Source organism: Mytilus californianus, unplaced genomic scaffold (genome assembly GCF_021869535.1).
Source record: "Mytilus californianus isolate M0D057914Y unplaced genomic scaffold, xbMytCali1.0.p SCAF_2, whole genome shotgun sequence".
Taxonomy (NCBI): domain Eukaryota; kingdom Metazoa; phylum Mollusca; class Bivalvia; order Mytilida; family Mytilidae; genus Mytilus; species Mytilus californianus.
The window spans coordinates 138,841,172-138,854,572 of NW_026262668.1; the positions used below are offsets into that span (position 1 = coordinate 138,841,172).

Below are 13,401 nucleotides of genomic sequence, written 5' to 3' on the forward strand. Positions count from 1 at the left end.
GCTTCAGTCAAAGATTATGTATAAATTGACTGGAGGCTAGAGGTAATCAGTGTGTATCTAAAGTTGGTATTTTATTACTTCCGATCATTTTCTACATGTATCAATTCAATTTCTTAGTGACTTGTGAGACTTGACAGTGGGTTGGAGATGGATAATCTTATTATTGTTTTATGAGAGACTATTAGACGCTGTAAGGATTGGCATCAATTGTAAAATTCTATTCCGTTCTGAACATAGCGGCCTCGATCATTACAAGTTATTGCTAGTAGGATGTAATTTTAATAAGTAAAAAGTGAATGGATTAATGGAGAGTTATAGTGATGTTAATTAAGTAAAGTATAGTTCTTTTTAGTGCCTACCGAGATCTAACAGAAAACATACTGCATTATTATTATAAACACTATAAGAAAAGATCTTTTGAAGTTAACATTCGACAGGAAAAGGCAGAAAATTATTGGCAGATGATCAATTTTCATAGAAATTTTCTGGTGATTTTATGTTGAAAAGTATATTGTGATTAAACAATCATCTATTGGTTTATCTTCTTCTTACTTAATGGATGTTACTTGTAATTGGTACAATTTCTCAATTAATTTGGACAATTTTGAATGTTAAATCAATCTTATAGCAACCTTAAAAATGAAATTACTCAAGTAAAAAGGATGAAATATTCATAGCAGCCTTGGGAATAATTACAAAGATTATAAGAATTGATTGTTCAAAAATCACTTGGTTTGATATAGTGTGAAGGAGTAATATTTTGAAATTCAAGATGAAATATCTGTTTATTCCAAGAGCTTCTGATCTTTTACTCTGACTTTATTTGTTTTCAATTTTGATTGAAAATAACAGTTACTAATTACCGGGTACTAAGGAGTTCAAGAAGGTCAACATGGCAAGTTTTTTAGCTGAGATATTTTCCTTGCCATGTTGTCCATTCATTAAGTTACTAGGATATTTTAAATGTGACAGAAAACATGATGACAGGTGAGAAGATGTTTCTCATTTTTGGTTAAAGATCCATGATTGTGTTGATATCTGGAACACACCAGGTATCTAGATCCAAAATCAGTGGAGAGATCAGAATCCCAAGGAGCAATTATGAAAGACCGCTAAAGGTGGGTAAGTAAAAACTGGATCCAAGTCCTATGAAGTATAATACTACATAGGAACCAGATTTTACTTACCCGCTATTTTTGGTCTGGTGTGATTACTCCTCGGGATTCTGATCCCTCCACTGATTTTGGGATCGGGATACCTGTTGTGTGGAAAGGATTAGTAGCTTTTAGTGAAATAAATGCCATTTTTGCACATAATAGATTAATATCTGTCTTTTTAAGCAAACTTGTTAAAATGGACATTGTTTTTATTTAATACAGGCTATAGGTTTACATTACATTAGAAAAGAAATGTATTAGCTGCCACAGTCAAATTACTGGTTTTATTGTCAGACAACTTTTATTTTTCATATATAATGATATCATTCATGGTATCAAGCATTATGGTATCTACATGATCTATATCAAATTCAGTTTTTTTTGCCAGTGTGTTTTTTCTTCTTTGTAAGTTGGGAAATCAGAATTAATTCTTTATTTTGAAAGACTGATTTACATTCTGTTGTGTGAATAGTGTTTCTCTCTATGGACATCCTGAACAGACCCTTTCAATATTTTTTGTACCTGTCATGTAGTTGTTATTTTGTTTTGCAGTGATGGTGGATTCCTCTCACATCAGACCCTTTCAATCTTTTTTGTACCTGTCATGAAGTTGTTATTTTGTTTTGGAGTGATGGTGGATTCCTCTCACATCAGACCCTTTCAATCTTTTTTGTACCTGTTATGTAATAATTATTTTGTTTTGCAGTGATGGTGGATTCCTCTCACATAATGCACCCAAAGATACATATCCACAACCCATACCCACAAAGAAAGTCATCTTTCCGGCCAACGGCTCGGCGACAAAAGATGTGCCGAACCATACAGAAAACGATCTTCCTACGTACAATGATTACGTGGTGAGTACATTTGTGATTTGATTTGATTTTTGGTGTTTAAACACCACTTTTAAGCACCGCTTTTGGGCTATTTCGTGGCGGCCAGTTTTTATTGGTGGAGGAAGCCGGAGTGCCCGGAGAAAACCACCGACCTTCGATAGGAAAACTGGCAATCCTAGTCAATTAAGATTGGAGTCAAGTGCACCTGCACGAGCGGGGTTCGAACTCACAACCTCAGTGTTGACTGGCTAGTGATTACAGTAGTAACTACTTAGACCACTCGGCCACCGAGGCCCCGAGTACATTTGTGATATTATGCGGAGCACACTTATGATTATTGTTGAGTACATCTGTGATTACATGCTGATCATACTTGTGATTACATTGTGAGTATACTTGTTTTACATGTTGAGTATACTTGCAGTTACATGGTTAGTACATTTAATATGATACTCACCTTTAATCAATTTTCTGACCAATGGATTGTGATGAAAGATATGAAGGATGTTCATTTATTCATAGTAAGTTTAAACAAATAAAGTCAACAGGAGAAGTTCCTACCGGTACAGAAAATAATTTCTGCATGAAATGATTACCAAGTTGGTATACTGAGTGGATCAGTGGGTAGGTGAAAAATCTGTACCCCTCCCCAACAAGCCAGCATCAGTGGGTAGGTAGAAAAGTGTTTACCCCTCCCCAACTACCCATTACCTAGATGAACATGAGATGATTGCAATCTAGATTTCCCAGACAGAGACAGGTAATAAATTATTCATCATGCAAAGATGACCAGTCCTGTCTAAATTAAAGTCACCTGAATATAAAAGTGATGGACAAACTGGTATCTGATACTTTGATGTGAAAATATTTAACTTCACTGCAAATAGATTATTATTCAATAGATGGGATTATTTTTTGTTTTTATATGACCGCAAAATGCGGTCGTATATTGGTATGCAATGGCGGCGTTGTTGGCGTCGTCGTCGTTGTCGTCCGAAGACACATTGGTTTTCACACTCTAACTTTAATTTAAGTGAATGGATCTCTATGAAATTTTACCATAAGATTCAATACCACAAAAGGAAGGTTGGGATTGATTTTTGGGGTTATGGTACCAACAGTAAAGGAATTAGGGGTCAAAAGGGGGCCAAAATTAAGCATTTTTGTAACTTCCAGACATAACTTGTGTGTTAGTGTATGGATCTCTCTGACATTGTACCACAAGGTTCCATATCACAAAGGAAATGCTGAGATTGATTTGGGGGGTAATTGCCTCGAAATTTTAGGAATTAGGGGCCAAAAAGGGGCAAAAAACAAGCATTTTTCTAGTTTCAGGACAATAACTTGTGTGTAAGTGTATGGATCTTTCTGAAATTGTACTACAAGGTTCCATATCACAAAAGAAAAGCTGGAATTGAGTTTGGGGGTAATTGCCCAAAAGGTTTAGGAAAAAGGGGCCAAAAATAAGCATTTTTCTAGTTTCCAGACAATAACTTGTGTTCAAGTGTATGGATCTCTCTGGAATTGTACTGCATGGTACCATACCACAAAGGGAAGTCTGGGATTGAGTTTGGGGTGATGAATCATAAGGGGGTTCAAAAAATTGGGGGGGGGGGGGGTGGATTTTTTTTTTTTTTTATTTCCTTTTTTTTTCTTTAAAATTTTCCATTTTAAATTGGTTATTTCTGATTTATATATAAAAGCAAATAATAATGATATGGTTTGAATAGGTAAATTAAAAAAATTTAAGTTCTTAGACCACATTCATTCTGTGTCAGAAACCTATGTTGTGTCAAATATTTAATCACAATTCAAATTCAGTGCTGTATCAAGCTTGAATGTTGAGTCCATACTTGCCCGAACTGTTCAGGGTTGGACCTCTGCGGTCATATCAAGCTGCACCCAGCGGAGCATTTTATTGTTTTTTGAAGTAAACCAACAATCATCATGTATTGTTATATTTACCTTTTAACTGCTAATTAATTTCCTTATTTACATATAATGTGAAATAGAATGCTGTAATTCACTGGTCCCCACAATACAATATTACATTAAGAGATAAAACATTACAGGGTTCATTGCCCAAAGATTTCCCAAATCAAAATATAATTACAGGAAGAAAAGATATATTTATTGTCTGTCACATAGAACATTTCTTGTTAATGAATGTCAACATCTTCATTACAACATAAATTCCCATCATTTTGCACTTTAATAAGCTTACAACCTCAATACACCATAAGAAGGGAGATAACTCCAGCTCAAATAGAATTAATTAAAGAATTGACAAACAGTTATTGAAGTATTGATTAAAAAATAACAAGACTTTGGGTGGATAATAATATAGATAACAAGAGAAATTATATATGTCAATGTGAATGATTTGTAGATAACTAGTTGGAACTCTTCCTGAGTAAAATTAATGTGCTAAACTATTGTAAAAGTGTTAATGTTTTGAAGGTTTGAAAATTAGTACACTGAAAAAAATAGTAAAATACATATGATATTATAAATAAATAGATAAGTACCCTTAAAAATACTATAATACTATAGAATAGGGACACAATGAAAATTAATTTGTTTCTAGTGGTTCCATTTTGGATTTTCCATATTTGAAAAAAAAAGGTTCAGTAAACATTGCTCTTTTGATATCTTATTCAGTCAGCAAGCTGACTATTTAGGACAACCAGAAATGAGCTTAAAATAGTTCTTGAATAGTATGCACTGATCACTTTGCAAAATTACACAAAAAAACAGTGACAGTTATTGTTTGTGGCTTCCATTTATTGTTTGTTTTTAATGTTATAAATGTGTAAAATTGTGACCTCAACCTGGTCTAGACAGACCAATTACAATTGTGTATTTTTATTATCTGATCTGTCAAGAAAATTGTGTCCTTCATTCATAAAGCAAATAATTAATGGGGCCAGCAATTCTAAACAATGTACATCATTTACATAGAATTAAATATGGCTGGTGGACTCTGTTAAACAGTAACTAATTGAAGCCTAATTATCTCTTAAATTCTATCTCCAAAACATTATATGTTGGTAAACCTTTTGTATGTGTTGTTTAAATGTGTGTGTGTGTGTGTGTCTGAAAGTCACAAAATCTCTTATTGTTTACACAAAGAAGAATAAATTTTGACAGAGTCACTGCAATTTTATGTTGTTGCTATTTTCCATGGTAGCAACAGATCTGCAGAGCAGCCACTCCAACCTTCCTTTTATGAACTTATTTCCAGAATCATGAATCTGACTATGAAATTATATTTGAAGAAAGTTGATTCCCTAGCTGTGAAAAAAACCAACAATGAAACCTAGGTAGACATATATGTCTGGATGTTTTCAATGTTAAGTTTCTCTCTAATACTTTACATCTCGTTGCTTTCAAACAATCTCTGTGGTTTTGTGGTAGCATGTATGCCTAGACTGCCAGAAGTCACAGGTTCAATCCCTGCTTGTTCTATATTTAAGACTTATAAAAATAAGAAGATGTGTTATGAATGCCAATGAGACAACTCTCCATAAGAAACCACACGACTCAGATATTAACAACTATAGGTCACTGTACTGCCTTCAACAATGAGTAAAACCCATACCGCATAATCAGCTATAAAAGGCCCCGAAATGACAAATGTAAAACAATTCAAACAAGAAAACTAACGGCCTGATTTATGAACAAAATAATGAACGAAAAACAAATATGATATACAGCAACAAACGATAACCACTGAATAACAGTCTCGAGACTTGGGACAGGCACATACAGAATGTGGCGGGGTTAAACTAGTTTGAAGGCGCCAACCCTCCCCTAACTTGGAATAGTGGTGTAACACTACAACATAAGAACAAACTATAAAAATCAGTTGAAAAGGGCTTAAGTCATCAGATGGATACAAAACAGAAATACATCTAGCAAAAACACAGAGTGGATGTGGCAGGGTACTTATACAACTCCACAACACAAAGACACTAAATACAGATCTGAGAGTATTTGAATATTTGTATTTGCTCCTTTGCTGCAATGCAAGCATCATTTACTAGAAAAGACTGGTCAATGTGAACTTGCATTTCAAAATTCCAGCTCATTGTGTTGGTAACTTTTAAAGCATGGTTCATTGTATGTTTGTCTGAATCATCACCTACAACCGTTCCTCCATTGATATAATTTTCTTTGAGAATATAACACATTACAGATGATGTATTCTTATATTTAAACCTGTTTAAAGTGTCATAGAAAGTAGTTAAATTGTTCATGATTTAAACTGTCTCAAGTGTCATAGAAAGTGCATGATTTAAATCTGTTTAAAGTGTCATAGAAAGTAATTAAATGGTTTATGATTTAAACCTGTTTAAGTAGTTAAATGGTTCATGATTTAAACCTGTTTAAGTAGTTAAATGGTTCATGATTTAAACCTGTTTAAGTAGTTAAATGGTTCATGATTTAAACCTGTTTGAGTAGTTAAATGGTTCATGATTTAAAACTGTTAAAATTGTCATAGAAAGTGCTTGATTTAAAGCTGTTTAAAGTTTCATAGAAAGTAGTTCATGGTTTAAAGAAATTCAATGATGATAACTGCAATTCAAAATGACAAATTGCTTCAAACTGAAGGTATCAAAATTTGGTTAATTATGCAGGAATTTCGATAGGATTTTTTTAAATATTGTAAAAAGTAATGTTCATTACTAAGTTATACTATAGATCATATTGACAAGAAAAACGGTAATTCACCATGCATGTTAGATATCCATCAAATAGGAAAAATTTTAATTTAAAATGCCAAAAAATTATTATGCACTTTCCATTTACATATATAGTAATGTTTTGAATAATTTATTGACTTGGAGTCTTGAAAACTGAATACTTTATACAGCCTACACATGTTAACTATTAAGTATCACAAAGGAGAAACCAACATTTTCAAAATCTTTTTTGCTGAACATGCAATTTCAAAAGTTTAATGTATTAAATTTTCAATTCCAGTTTAAAAAAATCTTATTTTCATACTTATCTTCAATTTTGCAATAAATGCAATTTTTGTCTTTGCCTCGACATTTTATGAAGGGGAGATTTCGGTATACTGTTTCTGATGGCAGTGTAGACAATTTGTTAAAAGTTGTGATTAGTTACTTTAAAGGGTACCACTAATGGTTAGTCAATGATATTTGGTATGCAGTTGTATTAGCATTAACACAGATCATTTCCATGGCAATTGTTTGGCCCTGCCCTAAGTCATGGTTTATTGACTTTGAAGCTTTTGCATGGTTTTGGATGTTAAAGATTGTGATTAGGTCAGTTTAAGGGGAACTACTAAGTGCAAGTTAATGATATTTTGTGTGCAATTGTATTAGCATAGGCTTATTTACAAACAAGTTTAAGATTATAATAAACAATTAATTTCCCCATAGGCGACAATGATAGCCTTTTTCGAGATACAGACTTTAGAAAGCTGATTTTTTTTAACGAAACCTTGCTTGAATTAAAGAAAAGTTATTAGGACAGTATTTTTTGGTCCAAAAAAATATAGGTTCGCGTTGCTTTTCTTAGCGTAATTTGTACTTATCTCCCATGCCTATCAATTTTGCACTTAAAAATACGTGTCTCATCCTAGCGTTTAAAAGACATCTCAGTTCCGTTAGGGCTAAGGAAAATAATTTATTTGGCCTTTGGTATAATGCAGAATGCACGAAGTCTCTAATTACAAAAAATAACGGGCGCACATATCAACCAATCAGGATTAGCTATACTCTTAATTCTGAATACCATGTTATGCTCATAAAATGGCTGCGCCCATAAAATCTAATGGTGTATTGTAACCTTAACTCTAATTTGAAACTACTAAATGCACACATATGAAAAGTGTGTCACCTATCTTCAGTAGAATAAAAAGTAAAAAGCTATTGGACATTGTTACCCCTGACTGGTGAAATAATCAACCCTCACTCAATACAGTACAAGACATCAATTATCTTATACAACTCATTGGAAATTTATCTGAACTTGTTTTTTTGTCATAAATAATCTATAAACAACATATAGGACATTATATCTCCTTGACTAGTAGCATGATTAAATACATAGTGACAGGTATCCCTATTTACAACACCTTATATGGTTTTATACTTGAACCAAACAGAGGAATCGTAGGATGTAAACATGTTCATCTGTATAATCATATAAACTTTATGATGAATAAAATGGATGTTAAACCACAGATAATCCAAGGAAACTAAAATTTTCTACCATATTTTTTGCCCCTTTATAATGAAGTAATGGCTTATACATGAGTATTTCCATATTTGAATGCATGTTCAAAATAATCTAAGGCAAGGGTGTCTAGGGGTTTATCATAGTGTCAGGCTACCATAATATAGTCAAAAGTAGGAGATAAACTAGGACATAAAAATATGAAGCAAAAGTCCTTATGAGTCATGCCATTATAATCAAGACCAGGAGAGTCAATCTGCTATAATTAGGTAAAGGAAAGTCCATCCATCACACTGAAGCAAAAAATGATTCAACTAAAATACTAAACACCAAGGTAAATTTAAAAATGATCCAACTAAAATACTAAACTCCCAAGGTAAATTTAAAAATGATTCAACTAAAATACTAAACTCCCAAGGTAAATTTAAAAATGATTCAACTAAAATACTAAACTCCCAAGGTAAATTTAAAAATGATTCTACTAAAATACTTAACTCCAAGTTAAATTTAAAAATGATTCAACTAAAATACTAAACTCCCAAGGTAAAAATGGGGAAGTCGATAAAACCTGACAAATTCAAAAGCTCTACTATTTTTAATCAACCAATGGAATCATTTTTTTCAAGAAATATGTAAAAGGCAGTCAAGCGATTACAGGTAGTTCAGCTATCACAATGTAGCCATAGACAGCCAAGCTATCACAATGAAACCATAGACAACCAAGCTATCACAATGAAGCTATAGACAGCCAAGCTATCACAATGTAGCCATAGACAGCCAAACTACCACAATGAAGCTATAGACAGCCAAGCTATCACAATGAAGCTATAGACAGCCAAGCTATCACAATGTAGCCATAGACAGGCAAGCTATCACAATGAAAATATAGACAGCCAAGCTATCACAATGAAGCTATAGACAGCCAAGCTATCACAATGATGCAATAGATAGCCAAGCTATCACAATGTAACCATAGACAGCCAAGCTATCACAATGAAGCCATAGACAGCCAAGCTATCACAATGAAGCCATAGACAGCCAAGCTATCACAATGGAGCCATAGACACCCAAGCTATCACAATGGAGCTATAGACAGCCAAGCTATCACAATGTAACCATAGACAGCCAAGCTATCACAATGAAGCTATAGACAGCCAAGCTATCACAATCTAACCATAGACAGCCAAGCTATCACAATGAGGCCATAGACAGCCAAGCTATCACAACATAATCATAGACAGCCAAGCTATCACAATGGAGCTATAGACAGCCAAGCGATCACAATGAAGCCATAGACAACCAAACTGTCACAATGGAGGTATAGACAACCAAGCTATCACAATGAAGCCATAGACAGCCAAGCTATCACAATGGTGCCATAGACAGCCAAGCTATCACAATGAAGCCATAGACAGCCAAGCTATCACAATGAAGCCATAGACAGCCAAGCTATCACAATTGAGCCATAGACAGCCAAGCTATCACAATGGAGCTATAGACAGCCAAGCTATAAAAATGAAGCTATAGACAGCCAAGCTATCACAATTTAGCCATAGACAGCCAAGCTATCACAATGAAGCCATAGACAGCCAAGCTATCACAATGGAGCTATAGACAGCCAAGCTATCACAATGTAGGCAAATAGGGAATATAACATTTATGCAAGGATTCCTAACAGATTCAAGGGTGAAAGTCAAGCTATTATAAGAAAGCTATAGAGAGAACAGCAATTTAAATAAAGTCTCATGTAGTCTACCTATCCCAGAAAAGTCACAGGGAAACAAGTTATCACAGAAAAGCCACATGGAAACAAGTTATCACAGAAAAGCCACCATGAAACAAGCTATTACAGAAAAGTCATAGGGAATCAAGTTATCACAGAAAAGTCACAGGGAATCATGTTATCCCAGAAAAGCTGTAGAGAATCATGTTATCACAGAAAAGCCATAGGGAAACAAGTCTTCCCAAAAAATCCACAGGGAAACAAGTCATCCGAGAAAAGCCACAAGGAAACAAGTCATCCCAGAAAAGCCACAGGGAAGCAAGTCATCCCAGAAAAGCCACAAGGAAACAAGTCATCCCAGAAAAGCCACAGGGAATCATGTCATCCCAGAAAAGCCACAGGAAAACAAGTCATCCCAGAAAAGTCACAGGGAATCATGTCATCCCAGAAAAGCCATAGGGAATCTTGTTATCACAGAAAAGCCATAGGGAAACAAGTCATCCCAAAAAAGCCACAGGGAAACAAGTCATCCTAGAAAAGCCACAGGAAAACATATTATCACAATTTTTCCAAAGAAAGTCAAGCAATCACAGAAAAGCTACAGTGAAAAAAGCTATCACAATGAAGTCTTGTGTAATTCAGCTGTCACAATGATGCCAAAGGAAGTCAAGCTATTACAATTAAGTCACAGGGAACCATGTTATCACAGAAAAGCCACAATGAAACAAGCTATTACAATAATGTGAAAGGGAGTTGAGCTATCACAATATAGTCACAAGGAACCATGTTATCACAGAAAAGCCACAATGAAACAAGCTATTACAATAGTATGAAAGGAAGTTGAGCTATCACAATATAGTCACAAGGAACCATGTTATCACAGAAAGCCACGATGAAACAAGCTATTACAATAGTTTGAAAGGGAGTTGTATTATCACAATATAGTCACAAGGAACCATGTTATCACAGAAAAGCCACAAAAAGATTTTTAAACATCCTACTTAGTCAAGTTTTAAGATTATTCAATAACTCTTTCTCCTGGTGTGCTTTACACCACCAAACTTGATAAAGATTTCACAATGTACTCTAGTTAAAAAAAATGTACTTTAATGGTTAAAGGTTTTCTGGACTTATAGAATCAATGATTGATGTTGTTAGAATTGAGTTGACAAAATCAGCTATAGTTTGTTTGATAGTTATAAATATGACCCATAATCATTAAAGGGGACTACAATTTCTGATCAATCTTGTGAATGGTTCTGATTAAAAGGTTATAAAGATCAATTTAGTAACGGGATAAGATGAGGAAATTTGACCATTTTAGGAATGATTTCATAGTAATTACTGGGTTTGTTAGATTGATTTTAGGCTTAGTTTTTTATTTAATCAATATTGGCCATTAAATTGAGGACTTTGGTGGTAGAGTCATCATACTTAATTGACAATTTTTGTGACTAAGGTAAAATGACCATCATCTTTATTGACTATTCTATAAACGTATCTGAATGATCATTTGGTTGGAAAATTTATCCATTAAAAAAACTTTATACCAGTTTTACTGTTAGGTTTATAAGGAATTCTGATACAAGTGAATACATTTGACATTGTCTGGTCATAAAACGTTTGTAACATATTGGTGTTTTTTCTATGCAGAATCTATAGAAGATTGGAGGAGTGTTTTTAGACATTTTATTTTTTGATGCATACTTTACTTTGTAACAGATGGAACTTTTGGTGGGGGAATTTATTGGAATTTGCAAATGTTGATTTTTTTATGTATATTTAACTGTACATATATGATAAAATTGCTTAACTTCTGCACAGATGTTATTATGCTAGTTTTATTAAAAAAAAATAAGGGACATTAAAAATAGAAAAGATGTTGGTTAAAAAAAAAAGCTGAGTCAATCTGAAATATGAATTTGTACTGGAATTAAAATATGAAACAACGATATGTATTTTGGAAGTAAACAAGTTATTGGTACTATCTTCATTCGTTGTTTAAAGGTAACAGATGGGCAGTTTAAGTTAAAATATGGTGAGCATCACTCAGAGAAAAACTGTACTGAAAATAAGTGATCTTCATTTAGAAATGGGGCAGATGTTGTATAAGATTGTCAATTTGTATTGATTTCACATGATTATTGATTTTCCATGATTTAATATTAATAAGTGAAAATCTTAAATGCTGTTTATTAACCGAAAAAATGAAAATTTCATTTCAACACTGAAAGAAGTCATTTTCTTTGTAAATGGCTGAAAAGGAAATGATGAACAGGTAAAAAAGAGATGAAAGGAAACACACCTGGTGAAGTGTAATCAGGGGATGAATTGTAATCACTTTCAGGGTTAATTGGGAGTTATAACAGGATATAGAATAGTACTGATAACCCTCAATGTATACTCAATTCTAATGAGTATGATGCTGCCAGGCCTGCATTTTTCACATATTGGACAGTGAAGTTTTCGTGATCCTTGTAAAAGATTTCCTGGCTTTAAGGGGAATTAGTATTAATTACTTGTGAGTTGTATACCTGTAAGGGAACAGTAATTACTGTGTACCAGTGAAGAGACAGGTTATCAGCATCACAACTAATCATTCCCAGCTTCAGGGCTTTACATTTTTGTTTTATTTGGACTATTGTGACAGAATTGTAACTAACATGTACAAATATCGGTGACAAATGTTAACAAGTGATAGCTCATGAACATCTGGGAGCAAAACTAACTTTAGTCACAAATTTGAGACAAACTTCATGATAGTTGATCAAGCAACTATTGACTGTAGAAAGAATTTCTGCCCTGTACAGAATATCATATGTACTGGGTTGACGTAGGCCACCTGGAGTGTTGGTTTGGTTAAATATTTGGAATGTATAGTACTGACTGATCAAGTTCTCTACATGTATTAGAAAGTAGGTTAAAACATACAGAGATTAAACTGATGCCAGGGATCACCATAGTTGTGCAGTACAATTTATTATTGGATGTGCTTATTAGTACATTATATAAGTTCCATATAGTACATGAGACTTGTATTTCTACATGTCATGATGTGGTTCAACAGTATGGATGTTTGAGATAACAGGAGTAGACTTGAGGATTATAAAAACCTGGGGAGACTGGAGATTAATTTACCTCAAATGAACCTTAACATTGTTGACCTGAGATGACCAGATAAATTTAGATAACAACCAGATTTTATAATCTTTTATAACTTAACTAGAATTGATTTCCATTGTAGGAAGTCTCTTAAGCAGGAATTATCCATAAGATTTTTTTTTCCAAATAAATATCTTGCAATGTAATGTTAGGTTACTGTACAAGTTAATTAGAAAAAAAGTAAAATTCCAACATTTAATTAAGATTTTGTCTGTAGGCATTTTAGGATTTTATGATATTAAGGGTATTTAAAAATCTATATTTGTGATGTTGAAGGATATAAAAAAAAATTTCAAGTATTTACACAATGTAT

At 33.4% G+C, this 13,401-nt stretch overlaps 1 protein-coding gene across 6 annotated transcripts in view; it reads left to right on the top strand.

Moving 5' to 3' along the window:
* Window positions 1–13,401, top strand: part of LOC127731224 (tyrosine-protein phosphatase non-receptor type 4-like) — a 132,196-nt gene that overhangs the window by 96,725 nt on the left and 22,070 nt on the right. For all 6 annotated transcript variants that reach the window (XM_052240196.1, XM_052240191.1, XM_052240192.1 and 3 more), the window contains one exon: window positions 1,864–2,014. In XM_052240196.1, coding sequence (XP_052096156.1) covers window positions 1,864–2,014 — 151 coding nt within the window. The remainder of the gene's footprint in view (window positions 1–1,863; window positions 2,015–13,401) is intronic.